The sequence below is a fragment of the Coregonus clupeaformis genome, chromosome 17 (assembly GCF_020615455.1).
Source record: "Coregonus clupeaformis isolate EN_2021a chromosome 17, ASM2061545v1, whole genome shotgun sequence".
Classification (NCBI taxonomy): domain Eukaryota; kingdom Metazoa; phylum Chordata; class Actinopteri; order Salmoniformes; family Salmonidae; genus Coregonus; species Coregonus clupeaformis.
In genome coordinates, this window is record NC_059208.1 from 39,639,132 (window position 1) to 39,665,380 (window position 26,249).

Sequence of the window (26,249 nt, forward strand, 5' to 3'; positions counted from 1 at the left end):
TCAGCTGGTAGAGCACGGCGCTTGTAACGCCATGGTAGTGGGTTCGATCCCCGGGACCACCCATACACAAAAAATGTATGCACGCATGACTGTAAGTCGCTTTGGGTAAAAGCGTCTGCTAAATGGCTTATTATTATTAAAGTGACTAGTGTTCAATTTCTTAAAGTGGCCAGTGATTTCAATAGGCAGCAGCAGCCTCTAATGTGCTAGTGATGGCTATTTAACAGTCTGATGGCCTTGAGATAGAAGCTGTTTTTCATTCTCTCGGTCCCAGCTTTGGGACCGAGAGAAGGAACGAGAGACGACTCGTTTTCATGCACGTTTTTTAATTGAGAAATACTGCACCAAACATCTTAGTTAGAATTGCGCAACTAAGATCTCCTCGGCAAAAGCCTCAAAATGAATTACAGATTTATTGAGATAGTAGATTAATTCTGACTATTTTGAGGAAGTGTGGCTACAGCGTCTCAAAATGGACAAACAGTACTATTGCCGATTCTTTCTTGTTTTTCAAGCGAAAGTATTTTAAGGGAGTATGCGAGCACACTCGTTCGGTTCGCCTAGCCGCCAGCCTAACTGAAGCATGCCGAGGCATAAAAAGAAGAATGGAGCATTCATTTCTAGCTTGCTTGGAGGAAGGTGTTACCTAACACATTTGCATGTCTAAAGAAGACAATCCTATCCACCAAAAGGACATTTCTGAAGTGATGCTGCTAGGTCCATGAACTGAAGATTGTCTACAGTGACTACAGTGCTGGCCGTCCGGTTTTGAACACTTCTGTGTGATGCAGAATCAGATGTACAGTAGCTCGCCTAGTCTTCCATCACCAATTCCCTCTCTCAGTTCACTATTTTGTGGAGATGTAGCTAAATATTAGCTTGCTAATACATAATTATAACCTCATGGCGCCTCTAAAAAAATAAAGAGATGACACAAGTGACCTCGGTTCTAACAGTATCTCACATTAATAAAAACCAGTCCAGGTCCAGCACCTTAGTGACAGCATTTGTATCTATAGTGCTAAAAGCAGCAGAAGTGTTCAAACCAGTGTGGTCTTTGTGTAGTTGAATCATTGCCTTTCAAACTTGGTTCTCAAATGTTCTTTGGTACTTGCTCTTAGGCCTGGCTCACCTCACACTAATGACTGGTCAATGATTAGGAGGCCATTATTGTAGGCTTTTCAGTATTTTTTATATTGTATTTGTATAAAATAAAAATAAAAGTGCATATATTTTTTACCCATTCTCCTCAATTGGTATTTACAGTCTTGTCCCATCACTGCAACTCCCGTAGGGACTCGGGAGAGGCGAAGGTCGAGAGCCATGCGTCCTCCGAAACACGACCCTGCCAAGCCGTACTGCACTTGACACACTGCTCGCTTAACCCGGAAGGCAGCTGCACCAATGTAACGGAGGAAACACCGTACAACTGGCGACCATGTCAGCGTGCATGCGCCCGGCCCACCACAGGAGTCGTTAGAGCACGATGGGACTAGGACATCCCAGCCGGCCAAACCCTCCCCTAACCCGGACGATGCTGGGCCAATTGTGCGTCGCCTCAAAGGTCTCCCGGTCGCGGCCGGCTGCGACACAGCCCAGGATCGAACCCGTATCTGTAGTTACGCCTCAAGCACTGCAGTGCCTTTGACCGCTGCGCCACTCAGGAGGCCATGCTTTTCAGTATTAACCACACAGTCTAGAGCAGGGGTGTCAAACATACAGCCCAGGGGTCCAATTCGGCCGGCGGGTGGTTGGAGTACAAAAATACAAATTAAAACTTTTGGGGAGGAATGTTTTTTGTTTTTTTTGGGGGGGGTAAAACGAACTCAATATACTTAAAAATTACGCAAACCAAATCAGAACTGTGTAGAGATTATATTGGACCTATATTCTTACAGTTTCTTGACTGTCCAGCTCACTAATAATCACTAGACAGTCAGCGAGCATTGAAAATGTAAAAAATGATGGACAGAGAACTATTATTTTGCAAATTTTGACGGCAAGAAAATATAACCCATTTTCAGTGTGGCCCCAGGAGCAAAATGAGTTCGACACCCCTGGTGTAGATTAAACTTAACCTCAGAACACAAAAGACTGCTGACGTCAAGGGCTGCTGATCAGGAAAAGAAAACCTTAATGTTTGACCTCTCAATCAAATGAAACTTTCAGCTGAAAGTCAAATAGACTCATTCTGCAAACTGAGGGTGTAAGAACTCTGTCAATAGGAATACATGTTTGCTTCCTCATAAGATTGCAAAGGAAACCACTTCCTTCTTTGGAAACAGGATGGACAGACTGGACACTGGACACTGGCGCCTTTACCTATCCAAGAGGCAACTGAATTTACATGGAGTGGCTTTTTGAATACCAGGATCTAGGATCAGTTTAGCCTTTTAGTTAATAATAAATAAGATTGTATGGAAAGATCAGCACTCCTACTCTCAGACATTTTGTGGATATGGGCCCTGGCCTTTACTTTGGTTTACCTGCTGCTCATTTACCCATGTCTTTTACTCTCCTGTCTCCTCTTCTGCTCTTGCGCTCTATGCAAACTTCATTTGTTTACACAAGCATCCCAGTACTGTTTCAGAACTCACAGACTGTCAATAGACTCCATTCATCTCGCGCAAAAAACTGGATTATGTCCCAAATGGCCCTATGGACCTGGTCAAAAGCAGTGCACTATTTAGGGAATAGGGTGCAATTTGGGATACAGCCCTTGAGTAAGGTGGACAGGTAATAAGACACACTAAGGCAGTGAGCCTTTATACACAGGCACACCCAGAGATGGACATATGCTAAACATGGCTCCGTATGAACACCACAACTCACAGCAGACTGACAGAGAATGAATGGCTCACAACAAAACATATTTTTCATACAATAAATATTCAAACTTCCTCCTCTATATTTCCCCATCTAATGCAAAAACCTACATGAAAGCATTGGCATGCCATAGAATATCAGCTACAAGTGCACTTCCGTTTTATTCAGCCGAGTTAGAAAGTTGATGTGATGTTGCCTGTAATGCTTACTGAATATTGATTTTATATCACAGATTGAAATGGAAAATTATTTTTTTGCTGCATTTATATATCAAGAATATCTTTACAGTTTAAAAGATTCAATAACCAAATATATGATTGTTGTAGTATTTTTGTAAAATGTCTTGAAATGTTTTGAATGTCATGAAAACAATTATCAACTTTGCCTATAACTATACAGTAAGTATGTACATCTTGAATAATAAGCAATTGACAATGTCACACATTGTTATTAGGCTACTCAGATATGCGGTCATCGGCTATAGACCCAAATGTGACACCTCTAGAGATGTAGGCCTAATAGGGGTCACCACTCATAAGGAACTCTGTGTTTTCATCACTGGAAAAACGCAAATAGGCTAGACTAGAGACAAATAAATAAACATTTTTCATTGAAGAAATATGACCGAGAATATGACACTATTCTGTGAGGTTAGACAAATACTAGTCCAGGTAACGTAACCGGCGATGTGAAATGTACTCACCATATTCCGACGACTCCGAGCTCTCATCCTTCAGGTTTTTACCCATTTCATATCCTTTCCTCCACTAGTTTATAATCGTCTAAAACGTCCAAATGGCCAGGTAAATCAAGTCGAAGTTAAATAATCAAAACAAAAGTATAAAACAACGTCTTAAAGGGTGTTACCTACACTTAATGCACATAAAAAGCAAACTTGCTTTGAAGAAATCTTTCTCCGTCGCCCTCCAGTGACTAGGATTGTGACATCACGAACGCACCTGTTGTGTGACGCGCACCTGCCTGCAGGCGTGGTGTAGCATTCCCGTCCCTTGGCCTCCCTTTACTAAATGCCCCCTGCTGTTTGATGGGCCTGCACGTAGTAAATGAAATGACATTTTTCGGATTATTTGGCTGTATGCCTATATAATACATTTCTATTTAAAATACCCGAACGAACACATCTGATGACATTTCAGTTGAAAATGATCAAATTGTGTATGATAATGTTTGAGACATAGAGAAATACAAACATTTTATTTAGATGTTTGATGGAGTGACATTTCCTACCATCACACTAAGAGCCCTTCCTTATTGCTTTGGATATGTTTAATATCTCGCCTATGTTCTTCAGTTCACCACAACATGAAACCTGGCACAACCCAACCAGATAGTGTTTAACATAAAGAAGGCTGTCAAATTGACTTTTCTGTCAGTATTACTGAAGAAGTTATAAAAGCAGAGTTCATACTCCCTTTCCCATCATGAGTTGTAGAAGATTGCAATAACCATGAATTGGGGCAGGGGAAGGAAAGCATGGTTGAATAGTGAAGTGTCACCTATTCAACACGTCCCAAGAACTCTGTCAAAGACCAGATTAAGGTGCTGTTCAGAGCCTAGTCTCAAACTCAAAAAATAAAGTTACAGATGGAATGTTACATTATCTCAACTACTTTTTAGCAAACTATGCAGAAATTAGAACCACAAATTCTCTGGATTGTCTGGGCTGCTTGATATTCAGTGAGTTGTATGAAATGCAACACTGCTGAAACAAATGACAGTGGATCCATTAGTCAATTTTGAATCAAATTTATTAAATGACAAAACAAAACAATAATTTTGTATAAAAACAGACATATTCAATATGATCACAATACTACTCAAGTCAGCTGTCAGTAACTTCTTCAATTGCTTAACAGCAGTAGATGGTATCATGGTAGAGTACTATTTTTTTTATTTTACCTATATTTAACTTGGCAAGTCATTTAAGAACAAATTCTTATTTACAATGACGGCCTACACCGGCCAAACCCGGACGACGCTGGGCCAATTGTGCGCCGCCCTATGGGTTTCCCAATCACGGCCGGTTGTGATACAGCCTGGAATCAAGCCAGGGGGTCTGTAGTGACGCCACTTGGGCTCCCGAGTGGCGCAGTGGTCTAAGGCACTGCATCTCAGACTATGTACTATGAAATTAATTGTTGAGTATGTATTTGGCACAGCATGTGGTGAGCATAACTAGCATAGCATGCTGTAGTGCCACTGTCTCATGGCAAAGGGGCATAGCAACATTACAGTAAAAAAAATAAAAAATACTGTACTGTATGAAAGGGTCTTACACAGAAGACACCCTTTTTTCAGTCATTTATATCCGATACATGGAAAAAGTTAAGGCTTGTTTACCACACAAACAATAACTGTACAAATTCATACAAAATGTAAGAGTGAGTGCAAAAACGGAGAAATACATGCAACAGGCCCCAGGGAAAGCCTAGAAGTTTCCTAGCATGGCAAGCCCAGGGTCAGTCTCCGATTCTGGGCAGGTCTCCAGTCGAGCGAGCCTGCTCTGCTCCAAGGCAATGGCCTCCGCTGAGTGTTTGCATTTCTCTGATCCACACTGGCAGGTGAAGTATTTACTCTTGATGTCCCAGAAGCGGTCTCCATAATCAAACCTGTGCACACAGAACATTGATCAAATTCTCAGCCTGGAATTACAATGTACACTACTGTTCAAAAGTTTGGGGTCACTTAGAAATGTCCTTGTTTTCTAAAGAAAAGCAATTTTTTTGTCCATTAAAATAACATCAAATTGATCAGAAATACAGTGTAGACATTGTTAATGTTGTAAATGGCTATTGTAGCTGGAAACGGCTGATTTTTTATGGAATATCTACATAGGCGTACAGAGGCCCATTATCAGCAACCATCAGTCCTGTGTTCCAATGGCACGTTGTGTTTGCTAATCCAAGTTTATCATTTTAATTGGCTAATTGATCATTAAAAAAACCTTTTGCAATTATGTTAGCACAGCTGAAAACTGTTGTGCTGATTAAAGAAGCAATAAAACTGGCCTTCTTTAGACTAGTTGAGTATCTGGAGCATCAGCAACTGTGGGTTCGATTACAGGCTCAAAATGGCCAGAAACAAATAACTTTTTTCTGAAACTAGAGTTGCAAAGAAAAAGCCATATCTCAGACTGCCCATCTTAATATTTTCTTTTTATTGGCCAGTCTGAGATTTGGCTTTTTCTTTGCAACTCTGCCTAGAAGGTCAGCATCCCGGAGAGACTGGTGTTTTGCGGGTACTATTTAATGAAGCTGCCAGTTGAGGACCTGTGAGGCGTCTGTTTCTCAAACTAGACACTCTAATGTATTTGTCCTCTTGCTCAGTTGTGCACCGGGGCCTCCCACTCCTATTTCTATTCTGGTTAGAGCCAGTTTGCGCTGTTCTGTGAAGGGAGTAGTACACAGCGTTGTACGAGATCTTCAGTTTCTTGGCAATTTCTCGCATGGAATAGCCTTCATTTCTCAGAACAAGAATAGACTGACGAGTTTCAGAAAAACTTTTTTTTGTTTCTGGCCATTTTGAGCCTGTAATCGAACCCACAATTGCTGATGCTCCAGATACTCAACTAGTCTCAAGAAGGCCAGTTGTATTGCTTCCCTAATCAGCACAACAGTTTTCAGCTGTGCTAACATAATTGCAAAAGGGTTTTCTAATGATCAATTAGCCTTTTAAAATGATAAACTTGGATTAGCAAACACAACGTGCCATTGAAACACAGGACTGATGGTTGCTGATAATGGGCCTCTGTATGCCTATGTAGATATTCCATAAAAAAAATCAGCCATTTCCAGTTACAATAGCCATTTACAACATTAACAATGTCTACACTGTATTTCTGATCAATTTGATATTATTTTAATGGACAAAAAAATTGCTTTTCTTTCAAAAACAAGGACATTTCTAAGTGACCCCAAACTTTTGAACGGTAGTGTACGTCAACATCATAAATCAGTGGAATAAACAATATACTCAGGCCATTTTATTTCTGGTGCAAGAGAAGTGATACATCGAATAGATGCTACTGTTACTGAAAAGGTGGTGCCAAATCATGTTGTTTCCACTCTGCTTTCCTAAGGCAGTATCAAAACCACTCCATTGGGCATCCATTTTGTGTCTGTGGCTCAGATCCACAGTGTGTGTGCGGTGCAGCCTCTCACCCTAGCTCCTGTCCTGTGAGGATGTCTCGGGAGCTGAAGAAGGCGATGCGGGGGAAGCGCAGGTCCTGGTGCAGCATGAACACCCGCACAGGGATGATGTTGGGGTCGCACAGGTGGTTGATGAAGCGGCTGATGTTACCGTAATACCGGGCATCAATGCAGTACACCTCCCCGTCCTTTAGAGGGAAGGAGAGAAAGAGGGAGAGAGGGTTGGTGATGTACTGAGTTACATTGGTAGATCAGTAGTCTGTTTTTAAAACGTATCTCTGTGTCTAAATGACAGTAAAGTCTAAACGTGTTGTATTCAGCGCATGTGACAAATACAATTTGATGTATTTTATTGTTTTGATGTGTAATCCCTATGAGAGGAAAAACAGATGAGGTACCTTGTTGTCCAGGTCAAAGAGGTAGGAGTCATCTTCTCTTACATCTGCCTCTGCGTCAGAGATCAGTTCTCCTACATATCTGTGTGGAGAGAAATGTTACTTACATCTATCAACAAGACAATTAACTAATTGATAGAACGGGTAAGACACATTAGATTGGCTAATAATACTAATTTCCTTTAAATAACCATACCCACGCACACACACTTACTCGCAGATGAAGCTGCCTTGGGGAATGTCCTGTAGAGCCCGAACTCCCCATCCCATCTTCTCTGTCCGGTACAACTGGAGACGCACCCTAAGACCAAGATAAAGTATACAAGTGAGTAAGAGATGAGGGTACAGTCATAGATACAGTGCCTTCAGAAAGTATTCATACTCCTTGACTTATTCCACTTTTTTTTTTACAGCCTGAATTCAAAATGGATTAATTCTATTTTGGAGGTGACCAAGAACCCAATGACCACTCTGACAGAACTACAGAGTTCCTTGGCTGAGATGGGAGAACCTGCCAGAAGGACAACAGTCTCTACAGCACTTCACCAATCTGGGCTTTATTGGAGAGTGGCCAGACGGAAGACACTCCTGAGAAAAAGGCACATGACAGCACACCTGGAGTTTGCAAAAAAGGCATGTGAAAGACTCAAAAATGTTACTTTTTGGCCTGAATGCAAAGTGCTATGTCTGTAGAAAACCAGGCACAGCTCATCAACTGTCTAACACAATCCCTACCGTGAAGCATGGTGGTGGCAGCATCATGCTATGGGGATGCTTTTCAGCAGAATGGACTGGGAGACTGGTCAGTATAGAGGAAACAATGAATGGCGCCAAATACAGGTAAATCCTTGATGAGAACCTGCTTCAGAGTGCAAATGACATTAGACTTGGGCAAAGATTTACGTTCCAACAGGACAATGACCCCAACCATAAAGCCAAAGAAACGCTGGAATAGCTTCAGAACAAGAACGTTAAAGTCCTTGTGTGGCCCAGCCAAACGCCAGACTTGAATCCCATTGAAAATCTGTGGGAAGACATGAAGATTGCTGTTCACCACCACTCCCCATCTATTTTAACAGAGCTTGAGAAAATCCCCAAATCTAGATGTGCAAAGCTGATACAGACATACCCAAGACAACTCAAAGCTGTAATCACCAGAGCTTGAAGAATAAAAATAAAATAAAAATGGGCAAATGTTGTACAATCCAGGTGTGGAAAGCTCTTACTTACCCAGAAAGACTCACATCTGTAATCACTACCAATGGTGCTTCTACAAAGTATTGACTCAGGGGTGTGAATACTTATGTAAATTAGATATCTTTATTTCATTTTCAATAAATGTGCTAACATTTCTAAAAACATGTTTTCACTTTGTCGTTATGGGGTATTGTGTGTACATGGGTGAGAATTTTGAATTCCGGCTGTAACAACAAAATGTGGAATAAGTAATGGGGTATGGATAATTTCTAAAGGCGCTGTATATAAAATTGTGTTGTAATTTGATTTCAATGTGTACAGTGGTGTAGTAACACAGCTCTTACTTGATGCCCGCCTGCACCACTCTGTTCTTGCAGGTGCGGAAGCAGGAGCACCCCAGGTTACATTCAAATATGAGAGGCGGTTCGATTTTATTGAACTCCTGGAGCAACCGGTGGTCCTGGTAAACACAGAAAACACATGGGTGAAAGAAATCAACATAAGATACTGACGAGCTCTATAATTAAAAATAACTATAAATATGTTGTCCCCCACAAATGATGCAGCGTCCCCACTTGGGCCTATCAGTGCAATTTTATAAATGCCGGATCTCTATGGCAAGACACATCATTCACCCAAGTTTTGTCAAAATCGGGACGGTGGTGTCAGATATTGGTGCGTGACTAACGTACATACGGAGACAGATCCATAGTCCCCCCCCTACGATTTGATTGTGGGGAACAATAACGATATTTTAGCCCTTCACCGTGAAAATAGAAATAAGCTAAAGAAAAAGGACAGAGCCCTCCAAACGACCTCGCCAGTCTTTCGAGAGAGATGGCTTGGTGACAGCTTGGTAAGTAAATTCTGTCTCGTATTACTACTGGGTGCATCACTAACCATGATCAAAAAAGGCAACAGTAAACATGTAGTCCCCCACAAATGATGCAATGCCCCCCTTGGGCCAACCAGTGTAGTTTTGTAAATGCCAGATCTCTATGGCAAGACACATCATTCACCTAAGTTCTGTAAAAATCGGGCCAGTGGTGTCTGAGATATCCCGTGGGTTAGCTAGACACATATCCCTGAGCATGTGTGCAAAATTTCAGCACACTCAGTCAAACAGATCAAGAGATTAAAATGTGCCCGTTATAGCGCCACCGTGTGGTCGATATGAACGCTTGTACATATGTTTTCGCAATGTGTACTAAATTGTGTTACAATACGAATATCCTTCACTGATTTATATGCATTTATGTGCCAGGCCACGCTCACGTGAATGTTTATTGGTCAATAGTTGCCATGTTGTTTTAGGTACTCTGAAAAATATTGCATTGAAAGACCTTTGTCCATAGATGCCACATACACTATATATACAAAAGTATGTGGACACCCCTTCAAATTAGTGGATTCGGCTATTTCAGCCACACCCGTTGCTGACAAGCGTATATCAAATCAAGCACACAGCAATGCAATCTTCATAGACAAACATTGGCAGTAGAATGGCCTTACTAAAGAGCTCCGACTTTCAACGTGGCACCGTCATAGGATGCCACCTTTCCAACAAGTCAGTTCGTCAAATTTCTGCCCTGCCAAAGCTGTACCGGTCAACTGTAAGTGCTGTTATTGTGAAGTGGAAACATGTAGGACCAACAACGGCTCAGCCACGAAGTGGTAGGCCACACAAGCTCACAGAACAGGACCGCCGAGTGCTGAAGTGTGTAGCGCGTAAAAATCGTCTGTCCTCAGTTACAACACTCACTACCGAGTTCAAAGCTGCCTCTGGAAGCAATGTCTGCACAATAACTATTAGTTGGGAGCTTCATGAAATGGGTTTCCATGGCCAAGCAGCCGCACACAAGCCTAAGATCATGCGCAATGCCAAGCGTCGGCTGGAGTGGTGTAAAGCTCGCTACCATTGGACTCTAGAGCAGTGGAAGTGGGAAGTAAAATAAATCATGCGTCACTAACCTTGTCGTACCAGCAGCGGATACTGAGCTGTCCACACAGACAGTTGCTGGAGGAGCAGTCGTCTGTGCAGCTGCAGTGCTGAGGGACAGAGACAGACACAGGTTTATAGAAAGGCAAGATGCATGCATGATCAATGATAAGTATCATATGTAACATCTAAAAGTGTGTGGTGTTACCGTATGCACCTGTAAGTGCGTGATGTTGCGGTCGATGTTCATGGCTGAAGTCTCACAGTTCTCTGAGACGTACTTGTAGTCTGAGGGACATCCCTCATCATCCACTGCGTTCACACATGGGATAGGCACATTCTCATACCCCTGGGCTACGTCACTGCTGATGATCTTCTCTGTATGAACCATACGATTGGCTATCCCCCTCCGCAGCTTCCTGTTTATCTGGAGTGACACCCAGACGGGCGAATCGGAACGCGCCAGAGAAAGAGGCGTGTCCCCTTCCCTGTTCATGATATCGATGTCTGCCCCCCTAGAGAGGAAGAGCCTGTAGAGAGGAAATAAGCAAACAAAGTGTTAAAGTTGCCCTTAGGCACAGATCTAGCATCAGATTACCCTTCCCATACCCTAACCTCAACCATTATGGGCGTAAAATACTCAACTGACTTCAGATCAGTGTCTACGGACAAATTCCTTATATTCCAAACTACCAGACTATAGGAGTGACTAGGGCTGTCATGAAATTTTGTCAGTGATTGTCAAGCAAATAACTGCTGGTCTCATGGTAATTGACCGTTAATTAACATAAACACATTTAGCATCTCCTAGCTTCCACGCATTGCCTACAAGCCACTGATGCAGACCTTTGGAACATCTACATTTGAAAAAGTCTATTAAATCCATTAAATGTAGCCTACACCATCACAATAAATCCATTATTTATTTTAGACAGGTCTAAAGAAACATGATAAGAAGAAAATGCTGTATATTTCAGAAGAACATAATAGCATACTCTGAGTTGTCCTTATGTTAGACCCTGATCTGGCTATGCCATATGGCTGTGGGCTACACTAGTTCATTTATCAGACAAGATTTGCTTAGCGTATGAAGAATACAATTGAACATTGCTGAATAAAATATAAATTATATTTTCTCCAAACTATTTGAGGGAGTAAGCACATGCGGCTTTTGTGTGTTGAGCGGTTAACAAAGAAACATGTACTCCTATATGCTTAATTTAGAGTTATTTATGTAACTTTAGTTGTGATACAGATGTTGGGTTATATGTTTTGATTTTTAATACATTCTGATGCGACTGTAAAGAGGATTTGAAAAAAGTCGCATGAAAGGCATGAGCTCTGCTTTGGTTTTTGCACAGGCTGTACACACACAGTCTCTCATTCACAATTTGACAAGCACTTGATAATGCCTCAAATTTCCCGGCTGCATCCCCTTTGTGTGGCCATAATCCCCCCAAAAGAATGCATGCCTTTTGCGGCCAGTGGCTGTTGTGCCCTTGGGCTGAATATAATAATTACAATTCCCTTCACCCCGCTGCGTGCTGAAGCACCTCTCACTTACATGGCTCTCAGTCACGTGATCGGGTCTTTCTCACAGACTACAAGTGAAGACAAACACGTCGGGGACGTAACTGCGTGCGTCCTTATCCAATTCCGAGGCGCATATTGAAGATATTGGAAGAATTGTCCACATTTACTTTGTCAGCCAACAAGATGAGTAGGCCTAACAAACAGCAAAAGCACTAGCCTATGTCAATCTACTATCCCCCATAGTACAAAAGTTGACTTATTCTATTCTGTGCGAGAAATAAATATTCCAAACATAGTCCGGGTCAGTTGTGAGATGAGATAGATCCCAAATGAATACAACCACTAGCATTAAAAAACCTGTTTTACGCAATGAGCCTGATGCAACAGATGAGAAAGTTTAGCTTAAAATGTTGATAAACTATTAGGCTATCACATTATAAGCGCAGCAATGCGCACACGGCAGTTGGCTATAAGCGCAAATGTTCCATTAGCAGGAAAACACCAATCTCAAAAGTGACCACAAATGCGATTATGCATGTAATGCTTTTATTATAAAGGTGCATTCTTATGGTGAAAATTATCTTCCCCAAACTTGAAACTCACATGTATCTACACCGGTTGTAATGCGGATTAATGTGCTTCATTTTAAGAAGTTATTTGGCCACTTTAGTTGTGATACAAACCTTATCAAAACATATAGGCCTATGGGCTAGGCTACATGAGGTGTGAGACTATGATTTGAAAAAGTCACCCAAAAAAGCATGCGCTCTTTGCCTTAAGCTGGGCATCATTAACAAGTGATAATATACAGTGCATTCGGAAAATATTCAGACCCCTTGACTTTTTCCACATTTTGTTACGTTAAAGCCTTATTCTAAAATGGATTTTAAAAATAATAATTCCTCAATCTACACACAATACCACATAATGACAAAGCAAAAACTGGTTTTTAGAAAAAACAGAAATACCTTATTTACATATGTATTCTGACCCTTTGCTATGAGAATCAAAATTGAGGTCAGTTGCATCCTGTTTCCATTGATCATCCTTGAGATGTTTCTACAACTTGATTGGAGTCCACCTGTGGTAAATTCAATTGATTGGACATGATTTGGAAAGGCACACCTGTCTACATAAGGTACCACAGTTGACAGTGCATGTCAGAGCAAAAACCAAGCCATGAGGTCGAAGGAATTGTCCGTAGAGCTCCGAGACAGGATTGTGTCAAGGCACAGATCTGGCGAAGGGTACCAAAACATTTCTGAAGGTCCCCAAGAACACAGTGGCCTCCATCATTCTTAAAATTTGGAACCACCAAGACTCTTCCTAGAGCTGGCCGCCCGGCCAAACTGAGCAAGGACCAGATGGTCACTCTGTGGAGATGGGAAAACCTCCCAGAAGGACAACCATCTCTGCAGCACTCCACAAATCAGGCCTTTATGGTAGAGTGGCCAGACGGAAGCCACTCCTCAGTAAAAGGCACATGACAGCCCGCTTGGTGTTTGCCAAAAGGCACCTAAAGGACTCTCAGACCATGAGAAACAAGATTCTCTGGTTCGATGAAACCAAGAATGAATTATTTGGCCTGAATGCCAAGCGTCACATCTGGAGGAAACCTGGCACCATCCCTACGGTGAAGCATGGGGGTGGCAGCATCATGCTGTGGGGATGTTTTTCAGCGGCAGAGACTGGGAGACTAGTCAGGATCGAGGGAAAGATGAATGGAGCAAAGTACAGAGAGATCCTTGATGAAAACCTGCTCCAGAGCTCTCAGGACCTCAGACTGGGGCGAAGGTTCACCTTCCAACAGAACAACGACCCTAAGCATACAGCCAAGACAACGCAGGAGTGGCTTCGGGACAAGTCTCTGAATGTCCTTGAGAGGCCCAGCCAGAGCCCGGACTTGAACCCAATCAAACATCTCTGGAGAGACCTGAAAACAGCTGTGCAGCGACGCTCCCCATCCAACCTGACAGAGCTTGAGAGGATCTGCAGAGAAGAATGGGAGAAACTCCCCAAATACAGGTGTGCCAAGCTTGCAGCGTCATACCAAGAAGACTCGAGCCTGTAATCGCTGCCAAAGGTGCTTCAACAAAGTACTGAGTAAAGAGTTTGAATACTTATGTAAATGTGATGAGTTTATTTTATACATTTGCATACATTTATAAAATCCTGTTTTTGCTTTGTCATTATGGGGAATTGTGTGTATATTGATGAGGGGGAAAAAACAATTTAATCAATTTTAGAATAAGGCTGTAACAAAATGTGGAGAAAGTCAAGGGGTCTGAATACTTTCCGAATGCACTGTATCATTCACAAGTGATAGGCTAATGTTGTCACCCATCACACTCTCCTTGATTTAATCTTGTCTTTACATATACTAAATTGTGGAATTTTTTTATTTATTTAGAATGGACAATTATCATGCAACAGTCTCGAAACAGGGGCAGCGGGAAAAAAAGACATGTCATCTATGCACTTAAATAGCGAATGGAGGACACGTTTCCCGTGGTTCATTTTCATGCCAGCCAGGTAGGCTATACTCCTGTTTTAAAGATAAGCAATGTGCTTAATCTTAGGAAGGTTGAGAAATAAATATAGTAGGTCTAGCCTATAGAAAGCTGATGGGATCCTCCTCTTTTTAGGAGGCCATCACTCTGTTTTCTCACGCAATTGCATAGCCTATAGAAATGTTGCGCAACATGAGCTCACGGGCTCTCATGATTTTCGATTATATTTGCATTGACGTCAGAGTGATTAGAGGGACAATACAGTGCTGAGTACCAGGCAGTTAGAACGTTTGGTAGGCTACTAATAACCATCACCAGCATCAGAGCTTGGAGAAGCCTAATTACCGTGACTAAACAGTCACATGGAATTTGACTGCCATCATGACTCGTGACCGCCGGTGTGGCGGTAATAAGGTCACTGTAACAGCCCTAGTAGTGACCGATGTATGCGATTGACAGGGTATTGGTCTACTCACGTTACACACTCGAGGAAACCCTCCCTGGAAGCGATGTGTAGGGGAGTGTCCCCGTGCATGTTGACAGAGGACAGCGGGCAGCCGGCGTTCAGCACCATCTCTGCTATCCCAACACAGCCTGCGAATGACGCCCAGTGGAGACACGCATTCATCTCCTAATAGAGAGAGTGAGAAGAAGAGATTTTTATCATCCCAGAGGGACTTTGATCACAACAAATTAATGGATAGAAAGAAAGGTTTGGAGTACTACAACCAAAATTACCTACACCTTCAATAAATCAAGTATCAAGAAGCAAATGCTGTCGTTTCAAGGATTTGTGACATGCCGTGCCTATAAATCCTCCACATCCTCCTTCAAAATCAGTTTGCCCATTGTATGCCCATATGTTGTTATACCAGGACAGAAAGACTAACCTTGTCCTTCAGGGTGACATCAGCCCCCCTGTTAAGCAGTGCTCTGATGACCTTAATGTGCTTGTGCTCTGCAGCCCAAATGATAGGAGTCCAGCCTCCACTATCCTGAGAGGGATGTACAACACAATGACTCAGAGGGTTAGGGGACTGGACTATACAATGGTACTCAAGCCAATACAGCCAAACACAAGTGCTATGGTTCAGTACAGTACATGGAACTGGTAGATAGATTAAACATACAGTGCTATGAAAAAGTATTTGCCCCCTTTCTAATTCTCTACTTTTGCATATTTGTGATACTGAATGTTATCAGATCTTCAACCAAAACCTAATAGTAGATAAAGGGAACATAAGTGGACAAATAACACAACAATTACATATTTATTTCATAATCAAAGTTATGCAACACCCAATTCCCCTGTGTGAAAAAGTAATTGCCCCCTTACACTCAATAACTGATTGTGCCACCTTTAGCTGCAATGACTCCAACCAAATGCTTCCTGTAGTTGTTGATCAGTCTCTCACGTCGCTGTGGAGGAATTTTGGCCCACTCTTCCATGCAGAACTGCTTTAACTCAGTGACGTGTGGGTTTTCAAGCATGAACTGCTCGTTTCAAGTCCTGCCACAACATCTCAATTGGGATTAGGTCTGGACTTTGACTAGGCCATTCCAAAACTTCCAATTTGTTGCTTTTTAGCAATTTTCATGTAGACTTGATTGTGTGTTTTGGATCATTGTCTTGCTGCATGACCCAGCTGCACTTCAGCTTCAGCTCACAGACAGATGTTCTTACTGTGGAATGCAGTGTTTGGTTTTCGCCAGGCATAATGGGACCCATCTCGTCCAAAAAGTTGACTCAAGTTTGTCAAAAAGCACCTGGATGATCATCAAGACTCTTGGAAGAACGTTCTATGGACAGATGATTCAAAAGTATAACTTTTTGGACGACATGGTTCCAGTAATGCCTGGCGAAAACCAAACTCTGCATTCCACAGAAAGAACATCATACCAAAGGTCAAGCATGGTGGTGGTGGTGTGATGGTTTGGGGATGCTTTGCTGCCTCAGGACCTGGACGACTTGCCTTAATAGAAGGAACCATGAATTCTGCTCTGTATCAGATAATTCTACAGGAGAATGTCAGACCATCCGTCTGTGAGCTGAAGCTGAAGCGCAGCTGGGTCATGCAGCAAGACAATGATCCAAAACACACAATCAAGTCTACATGAAAATAGCTAAAAAGCAACAAATTGGAAGTTTTGGAATGGCCTAGTCAAAGTCCAGACCTAATCCCAATTGAGATGTTGTGGCAGGACTTGAAACGAGCAGTTCATGCTTGAAAACCCACACGTCACTGAGTTAAAGCAGTTCTACATGGAAGAGTGGGCCAAAATTCCTCCACAGCGACGTGAGAGACTGATCAACAACTACAGGAAGCATTTGGTTGGAGTCATTGCAGCTAAAGGTGGCACAACCAGTTATTGAGTGTAAGGGGGCAATTACTTTTTCACACAGGGGAATTGGGTGTTGCATAACTTTGTTTATGAAATAAATATGTAATTGTTGTGTTATTTGTCCACTTATGTTCCCTTTATCTACTATTAGGTTTTGGTTGAAGATCTGATAACATTCAGTATCACAAATATGCAAAAGTAGAGAAAATTAGAAAGGGGGCAAATACTTTTTCATAGCACTGTACATGTTTATTCTGGTGGTAATAGTTAACTCAGAGTCTATTGACTAATTAAGAACTACAGGTAACTAACATTACCAAGTGACACATGATACAGTATCTGTTATTGGGTACATTGAATGATTACTATACCTACAAAGGAAGGTGTTAGTGCTACGCAGAGTGAAGGAGTACTACACTGCAGAGACCCACATAACATACAGAGGGATACATTTTGAAATTAGATAAACTATCTGGTTGGCCTATGTAAACAAAAAAAACAGAAGGTTACAACTTCATATTAAATAAAAATAATTATATTATCTTCAACTGTGCATGCATAGTTTTAGTTAGCAGCAAAAAATGTCATCAAAGCAATTATTCTCAGAACACAGACAATGTTGCCATTGGACATGATGCAGTGTGAAGTATGCAGTCGACAAAGAGGGACACAGACTGATAAAACACACACTGACTTGTTGGTTGTTGCCACCCTGTCTAGAACCCAATAGTGTTTCTCTCTCGCTCTGCCCCACCTGTGCGTTGATGTCCACCTGTCCAGTCTCCAACAAAAGGGTGACAATGTCCAGACTGCCCAGTTTAGCCGCGTGGTGGAGACCGGTGTAGCCATCTTCTTCCTGGAGAGCAGAGGAGGGGGAGGAGAGGAAAAGAGAGTGAGGAAAGGAAGAGAGAATGGAAAAAAACAGAAGAGAGGAAAAGCCAATAGGAGGGGGAAAAGAATCTTCACATTTTAATATTGTCAGACGTGGAGAATTTGATTGCAATCAAGATTGTATTAACATGCCACCTACAGGTCCTAGCTACAGTTAGTCTATAATAGATCTTCCTGTTGACTTCTGAGGTGACTTAAGGTGATGATCAAATTCTTTCAGGTTTAAATCCTTTACTGCTCATGTTTTTAGAGCCGCTACTAGTGTTAGCTAGTCTGCTAAATGGCATATAATATTATTATATTATGTTAGCTGGCCGGCTTTGGTATAGGGGCTGTTTACCAGGCACTCACAGTGTGATAGACGCAGGCTCCACTCTGGACCAGGTACCTGGTCACCTCCACATGGTTGTTGACGATGGCCTCCAGGAGAGGGGTCCTCATAGATTGGTCTTGGACGTCCAGTTTAGCACCTGCCTGTAAATAGACAAGAAACATATTTGAGCACTCTGGTGAATAATAACTGTATGAGTGACACTGATCCATATTGGGGTGAATAAGAGTAAAAGGAGTCACTTTTATCATTGAACATAAAGATAAAGAGCAGGGTCGTATTCATTTGGGCACACTGTAGCAAAACATTTCCAACAGAAAACGTAAACAAGCATTTCTTATTGGACAGTTTCAGGTAGTCCCTCCCTGATTCAGTCCGTTTCCTTCAGTTTGGTGCCTAATGAATATTACCCAGTTGTAATGATTGAAGTGAAAAGTTTGTTCACCTGCACCAGCATGTAGCAGACCTCCAGCAGGCCTCTCTGGGCGGCAACGTGGAGAGCACAGCGTCTGTTCTGGGAGTCAGCCTGGTAGGCTGGGTCTATGCCCTCCACTGAACCAAACAGAGAGAGTAACTCAAGTGGAGGGGTAATTAGCAGCAGTAGGGGTCAATATCAACTCATTCCTTCACTTGCACTTATGTGAAAGAACAGTGGACAACATGAGTTTCCAGAGCAGATGAAGGAGAGATGAGGAGAGCAAGCCACTTTAGACAAAATATGCAATCAGATCAGGAATGTCTATTTTATCTAACAGTAAAATATGAACAAAGGACTCCTTATGACACTTACTGAGCATGAGCAGAACTCTCTGCACCTCGCCCTGCTTGGCAGCTGGATAGAGCTGGCGGGGGTGGAACCTCAGCTTCTTCCTCCTGACCAATCACAACCAAGAATCACCATGTGAGAACAGCTCCTATGTTATGGCTGTCAGAACTCTGTGTAAAATGCATCTCCCCCACATCTATTCCTTGGACTAATCACTGATCCAACACCATCAAATAAATTTACCCTACATAGCTTTCCACAATTCAGTCAGTTCAGAAATTTAGAATTTCAACAAAAGGAGGAAAGATGGATGTATTTCAAAGCATTCAAACAGGGCCCAAGTCTAGCTGTAAACAATTCCCATCAATCATTGATTTGCAATAAAGAATTATATTCTATAAGACTTAGACTATTATTAATCTATTTTATTATTTTGTCTCACCTCTCAGTGTCCTGGATGAGAATGGCCTTCTGCAGCGCCGCCCTACTGGGCCCTGGGGGAAGTGCACTGGGACAGACTGGCTTCCCATTGGGCAGACAGAGGGAGGGTCCCACACTGTCCACTGCCCCCTCACCTGGGGGGGCTGTGTTGACAGGCCCTGCTGCCAGAGTGGCTAGGGGGGCCTGCTGATCCGGGTCCCTCTTTACCACCCCACGCATCCTCGCACTGACAGATAGAGAGGAGAAAGAGAGAGTAAGTAAATAAAGGCTGCAACGATTAGGGTGGTGCGAATATCCATTATTTCCATATGAATAGTTATCAAACAATAGACTCACAGACACAAGCTCAAATCAATCAATTATCCACAAATACACAACAAGCAGAGCAAAAGCACCCAATAATTGCACTGCATCCTACACTTAGACATATCACACATCTTTATCTCCCCCTTTCTCCTCACCTGATAGGACCCACCGGCCTCTTCCCATTCTTCAGCGGCCCCATGGAGGCCGCCAGGGAGAGGGCCGAGGGGATGGGGGGTGGGAGGGACAGTGTGGTGGTGGACGAGGCGTTTGTGGTGACTACTGTGGCCGCGGATGCTGAGGGGGGGATGGTGACCTCTTGGGCCTCCGAGGCATCCTCGCCACAGTGGGGGCAGAAGAGCATGCCAGTGCCCATGCCCCTGCCCCTCCCAGCCCCCAGCACTGTCACACAGCCCCGGTGGAAGCGGTGGGCGATGCGCTGGTCCGGACAGCACTCTAGGAAGGTGCCCTGGGAGATCAGAGAGAGGGAGGGGTGTGAGGCCAGGTCAAACATATACTGTACATGCACAGACTTATAATGCATCTCAAGTGTCTGCAGTGGCCTCTCTGTGTCTCCTCTCCATCTTTACAGATCTGAAAACTAGGTCTAAGGTGAAAGCAATATGGAGGATGTCTACCTGGAATTTCCTTTCACCTATCCAGTTCTTTGACATCAGATAGTATGTGTGATTGCGGGGTGGCACAAAACCTTACTGCGACACAGAAGTATCCACATCCAGGGCAGCAGTGATGTTTGACCATATGTAACCGATGGCTCTCGCACAGCACAATGAGGGAAACCCGACTGGACGGCCGCATGGTCTCCCCCTTCTGAATGATATTGGTACAGCCCACCAGCTGCGAAAGACAAGAGGGAGAGGGAAAGTGAACAATTGAAAGGGTAAATAAATAAGTCGTATGTTGATTCCAAATGCGATATGAGATTGAACAGCTTACCATGTTGCCCCTATATTCATTTAGCAGCGACTACCAAAAAATGGCCGCCACTCCCAAAGAAATGACGATCTTTTTATAAGTACAAAAGATAATGGAGCTATATATTTTTTTAATAAGATCATCTTTGAGAACTAACAACCACCAGAATAAAAACTAGACAGTCACAGAGAATCTAAAATTCCAAAAATGTCATGGCATGGGGCCCCCATTGATTTTGTTATAATGTTTGAGTCACTTAGATTGCAAAAGAACACAGCATAAGCCATGGTCAAATGTGCAGAATTGCAGGAAATTACCTTTTAATCTGCAAACTCTCTCAGCCCCATCGCAAAATGTGTAGCATTGCAGGAAATTAGCTTTAAAACAGCAACATTTTGTATGTGCGGTCGGAGAGCCCCCCCCCCACGCTAACTTTGCCACCACTGATGATAAAAATCATAGGGAAAACATAGCTTCATGTAGGCTACATGTGCACAGCCACACACACCTCTCCGTTGACACTCTCTGTGGCCATGCAGAGTCTGTTGGGCCGTCTGCTGGCGCTGTCTACACGTGGTGCCTCCATCCTGCAGCTACACAGAGGCAGCTCCTCCAGACGCTCTGTCTCCCCAGCATCACTGCCTTCTACACAGACATGCAGATATGACATTCGCTCATCAGTGTTCTATGGTACTATTCACTGTAGCATATAATCAGTGCTATTCACTGAGAACCAAATTGTGGCTTTAGTTATGTACGCACATCATGTGTTCACAAGACATCAATGGGAGATTTGTGTCAAAGTTACAGGAAGCATACGCCAAGCTAGACATATGCAGATTGTGTATTGTGTGTGAACACAATCTACCCACCGTTTTGTGGTGAGAGTGTTAGGTTGTCTGTTGCCACGATGTCCAGGGAGCCCAAGGCAACCTCTGTGTACTCGCGGGACCCACCTAGAGTAGCTGCTGCCGACACTGCTGGGAGTTACAACATAAAATAATAATTGACCATCAATAGGGCACTGTGGTGATAATGATAGTGCCGGTGATAAGACTATTTATACAAACGAATAGATCTCCCCGTCACTCACCTCTTCCTGCCTCTACTCCTTCGGCTCTCTCTCTCCCTTTGCCCCGCCCTGGGCGAGTCCATGGTGAATCGCTGCTCCCTTCATTCCTCTGGCCCTGCCTCTGTGGGTCCAACTCTGAGCTCTGAGGACAAAGAGGGTTTGCTTGACTGACAGAGGAACATTGCTTTGACCAAATAGAAATGATGTTCAAGCAAGGGAATCTTATGAAACACATGTAGCCTAAAACTGCCTGGCAAATGATTGTAACTTCCAACTCGGACCGGTAAAACTACTCACATGATCAGACATGTTACCAGACTCCTCTGCATCTCTTTCATGTAGCCTTTCCTCTAGTCCACCATCTTCAGACTGCATAAGGAAAAATGGAAGGTATACATATACCAGTTTCATTGTATCTATTCAAAATCGTGGCTATTCAGCATTAACCCTTTAACTGGTACACCAAGAGAAAAATATCAGAAGAACAATTTTTCTGCAAAATACTATATATGTATTTAGCCTCAGTTTAGGCCATATATGAAAAAAGTGTGTTTGAATGACTTAAACTTTGATAGATAATGCATCGCAAACATCTCAACCAGCCGGTTGCCCAATACAAACTTTGTATTGGAATTTGCATAGACTTTAAATCATCTAAAAAATGACACATGAATTTACATTATGTCTGCTTCATTTACTTTTAATGGAAGATAGGTCTAGTTAAATGAGGACTGACATCAAATATTAAAATAATACATTTGTGTGTCAAAATATGAATAGAATGCATGTACATTTATGCGTTTACAGTTTATATGCTTAGAATACCAGTAAAATGACATGTACTGAATGATATTCTGAAACATATTGAAGATATGAAAAAAAAGGATTTTTGTATTTGCACAGACTAAAAATCCCATAACAATATTTCTCCATTGTCCATTATCACTAGCTTTGACTTAATATCGTTCCTTTAAATGCGCAACTCAACCGCCTGGTAGAGCATGTTTTTCAAGAGTTCCTAAAATTGTAAAACAACAACATAGTAATTTAATCATTCTTAAATGATGCTTTAGAGGTCAATAGCATTTTATGTTGTAATTTCCCATTTTATACACAATTAGTACAAAAACAATGTATGGTAAATGAGGTTCGGTTTTGCTCATGTTCACGTCCTGTTTTTCAACCATCTTTGAATCCGTGTTTCAAAAAATATGGGAGTCCGATAATGAAAACCACATGATCATTTTACTAAATGGCATTGGTTGAGATTATAAAATATGCCAAACAAAATGAATATGTTAAATGTCATTTAAAATTGGTTGCTACCTCGCCCGGTTGAGCTGCCTGTTAAAGTGTTAATACAAATGGGTTGTGGCCACAATAATCATATTTATTCTGTGGTGAGCGTGTTAATTACATTGATATTAGCCTCTGACCTTGCTGTCGGAATAGGCTGCGTCCGTGTCGTCTCTTGCATAGGGGTTATAGAGAAGAAACTCGTCCTCTTCCGCATCCTCCAGCCAACTGTCACGCCGTCTCGCCGCCTCACGGAGTACACGATCTGCCTGAAATTCAAGTAACAAAAACAAAACGTTAGGTCAGGGTCACTACTTAATATCTCAACATGAGACCTCCTTTAAGCAACTATTATCTTCATGCTATAATAAAGCACTGACACACCCCTGCCCCGTCCTTACCTTCTGCTCTGTGCCTATAGCGCTCTCTGCCTTCTCAGGTGTACCGTCAAAACCTTGGACCAACCTTCTCCTTTTTGCTGCTGCTGAGTAAGAGACACAAAAATTACGTGACAGAATTCAAACTCAACAGTAAGTAATCTTACACACAAACGTTAAAGGAAAGATTCACCCATTTTTTATTTTATATCATATTTGTGCATCTCTGAGCATTGTTCTATTGATTCTCAGGGAAAAACACGTCGTACCGGCTATATTTCTGCCTGCTTAAACGGTGAATAGTTACACATGAAAACATTAAATGACCCTGGGAATCGATAGAACATCGCTCAGAGATGTACAAATACAATATAACATTCAAAATGGGTGAATCTTTCATTTAAGTCAATCTAAATGTATGCAATATTTCAACATTGACCAGTATCACTGTCTGTCGCGAAGCTGGTCGTGGGGTCTGTGGGGTTGACTAGCACGATTGCCGACTCAATGCACCTCATCTGAAAGGCAAAGACTCAATGGATCAGATGGTCATGAAGGGGATAATGTGAAAATGTGACAGGAATAAAATAACTTGAGTGGTAAAATACTCTGATTTGTCAACATACTAACTCAAACATAAGATATGCCCTTTTTGATTGATATCACTAAGTGGCTATTCTAAAAAATATAGCGCTACTACCAGCCATCGTCTTAGAAGACTCACCTGTGTTGGGGGAGGTCTGTTCATGGTCTTGCGAGCACGGTGTATCTTTACTGTCTGGCCAGGGACAGGAGGGGGAGAGGAGGATGAGGGAGGTGGCAGGAGAGCTTTACTTCCAGGACCAAAAACACTCATCTTTGCTCTGCCAGAAGGAGAGGAAGTAGAGGTGGAGGAGGAGAGTGAAGAGGAGGATGTGGATAGAAGGGTCTTCGGTGCATGTCCTGTGTGCGGGGGGTCATAGATTAAACCAGATGAAAACTAAAAAGAGAGAACTGACAAAGAGATAAACATGAAATTAATATTTTTTTGGTCTTGTAACCATGGATACTAGATAGATCAATATTTTACCTGTGAGGGTTCTGCCTGACACAGAAGAGGATGTTGTTGATGGTTGTTCGCTCTCCTCCCCGTTTTTCGAACCGTCTCTCTGAATCTCATGGAGTTGCGACTGTGACAGCATCCCACCCATGGGCAAGGTCTCCTTAGTAACCACTCCTGTGTCGGTACTTGCATCACCTAGGAAACATTCAAAGCCTCTGCATCAATATGCACAGCACAACCCAAATGAGTTTCCATAAAAGCTGTGTATGTATGTATGAACATAGACAGATATGTCTAAATCTATAAATTCTCAATGTACATCCATACCTTCATCCAACTGGCTTGAGAGTCTCACTTCAGGATCAGTTTCCAATGCATCACTCTCAGACAACTCCTAACATTTGGAAAACCAAATACCAGAGTAGAGCCACATATATCATGCAGATGAAGGAGCATTGTTAATTTATTTGATGTGCAACAGTTGCAGATTACATTCCAAATCATATACTGAATGAATGAATACATAAATGCAACCGTAACAAGACAGATTTTAATATCCATAATAGGTCGAAGTTTTATCCATCTGATGCACAAACTCCAGAGGTTGTGTTGACATCGTAGTGAGTGACACTGGAAAATGCACGCACGCGTAGAAATTCAACTATTCCTACTGTATGAACGAGCCAAATAGGTGGCTACTGAAGTTGAATGTGAAACATTTTAGCACCATTGAAAATGTTGGACACTCAATCACCACAAAATATATTGCAGAATGTTGGAATATTTACTATGAATGTTTTATTGTGAACCTTTACCTCATCTTTCAGAGCCCTTTTCTAGCTATGTGGCTAGCTAACTAGCTAATTGTTCATGGGGGGCGGCTGCCTTTATGCTAGCAGAATGCAAGAAACAAGACTTTGCAAGCAAAACAACAAACAACTTCCTTGTAAAGATTGCATTTCGGGTATACATCTTCGAGGTATTGAATAACTGGCAAATTTGCAATGAAGATAGCTGTTGTAAACTAGCTAGACAGCAAATTAAAGCTAATATTTCTTTACCTTGGTCGTTTTCTCAGATGCCGACATGTTTCCAACAAAATTTGACGTATTTGACGTGATGTGCGTAAACGTCCATTCTCCGCCCCTTTGTTCATTGATTGGCAGAGCTGACTGAACTAGTTCCAAGTCAGTTAGCCAAACTCGTTGAAGGGATGTGTACAGTCGTGGTGAAAAGTTTTGAGAATGACACAAATTCAAATTTTCACAAAGTCTGCTGCCTCAGTTTTGATGATGGCAATTTGCATATACTCCAGAATGTCATGAAGAGTGATCAGATTAATTGCAATTAATTGCAAAGTCCCCTTTTGCCATGAAAATGAACTTAATCCCCCAAAAACATTTCCACTGCATTTCAGCCCTGCCACAAAAGGACCAGCTGCCATCATGTCAGTGATTCTCTCATTAACACAGGTGAGAGTGTTGACGAGGACAAGGCTGGAGATAACTCTGTCATGCTGATTGAGTTAGAATAACAGACTGGAAGCTTTAAAAGGAGGGTGGTGCTTGAAATCATTGTTCATCCTCTGTTAACCATGGTTACCTGCAAGGAAACACGTGCCATCATCATTGCTTTGTACAAAAAGGGCTTCATAGGCAAGTATATTGCTGCTAGTAAGATTGCACCTAAATCAACCATTTATCGGATCATCAAGAACTTCAAGGAGAGAGGTTCAATTGTTGTGAAGAAGGTGTCAGGGCGCCCAAGAAAGTCCAGCAAGCGCCAGGACCGCCTCCTAAAGTTGATTCAGCTGCGGGATCGGGGCACCACCAGTGCAGAGCTTGCTCAGGAATGGCAGCAGGCAGGTGTGAGTGCATCTGCA

The 26,249-nt window shown here is 42.4% G+C and overlaps 2 protein-coding genes across 4 annotated transcripts in view; both read right to left on the bottom strand.

Moving 5' to 3' along the window:
* Positions 1 to 3,742, bottom strand: part of LOC121585559 (choline transporter-like protein 4) — a 40,675-nt gene extending 36,933 nt beyond the window's left edge. The window contains exon 1 of the mRNA XM_041901880.1: positions 3,530 to 3,742. Within this exon, the coding sequence (XP_041757814.1) occupies positions 3,530 to 3,575 (46 nt within the window). The 5' untranslated portion in view covers positions 3,576 to 3,742. The remainder of the gene's footprint in view (positions 1 to 3,529) is intronic.
* Positions 3,743 to 5,097: 1,355 nt separating this feature from the next.
* LOC121586361 (histone-lysine N-methyltransferase EHMT2) lies at positions 5,098 to 25,487 on the bottom strand. Of its 3 annotated transcripts, none has more exons than XM_041902983.2 (27): positions 25,429 to 25,487; positions 24,695 to 24,761; positions 24,395 to 24,562; positions 24,050 to 24,267; positions 23,765 to 23,843; positions 23,350 to 23,429; positions 23,089 to 23,217; positions 21,950 to 22,021; positions 21,674 to 21,794; positions 21,453 to 21,560; positions 21,089 to 21,225; positions 20,359 to 20,502; positions 19,803 to 20,113; positions 19,343 to 19,567; positions 18,925 to 19,007; positions 18,580 to 18,686; positions 18,155 to 18,277; positions 17,667 to 17,768; positions 15,460 to 15,564; positions 15,046 to 15,200; positions 10,744 to 11,056; positions 10,559 to 10,636; positions 8,932 to 9,047; positions 7,605 to 7,691; positions 7,394 to 7,472; positions 7,008 to 7,183; positions 5,098 to 5,456 (listed from the first exon to the last, which is right to left on the bottom strand). In XM_041902983.2, the coding sequence occupies exons 1-27, from the start codon at positions 25,453 to 25,455 to the stop codon at positions 5,276 to 5,278; spliced, it is 3,591 nt and encodes a 1,196-aa protein (XP_041758917.2). In that variant the 5' UTR covers positions 25,456 to 25,487; the 3' UTR covers positions 5,098 to 5,275. The 3 variants fall into 3 exon arrangements, with proteins under 3 accessions (XP_041758917.2, XP_041758918.2, XP_041758916.2); XM_041902984.2 differs by having other exon boundaries at positions 21,453 to 21,557; positions 23,350 to 23,432; XM_041902982.2 differs by having other exon boundaries at positions 23,350 to 23,432.
* Positions 25,488 to 26,249: the final 762 nt, after the last annotated feature.

Excerpts from the sequence above, each read along its gene's own strand:
- LOC121586361 (XM_041902982.2), bottom strand. The coding sequence starts at position 25,455 with ATGTCGGCATCTGAGAAAACGACCAAG. Across the intron at positions 23,218-23,349 it reads CTATAGGCACAGAGCAGAAG|GCAGATCGTGTACTCCGTGA; the intron begins GTAAGGACGGGG and ends CTTGAATTTCAG. Across the intron at positions 10,637-10,743 it reads GCAACATCACGCACTTACAG|CACTGCAGCTGCACAGACGA; the intron begins GTGCATACGGTA and ends TCTGTCCCTCAG.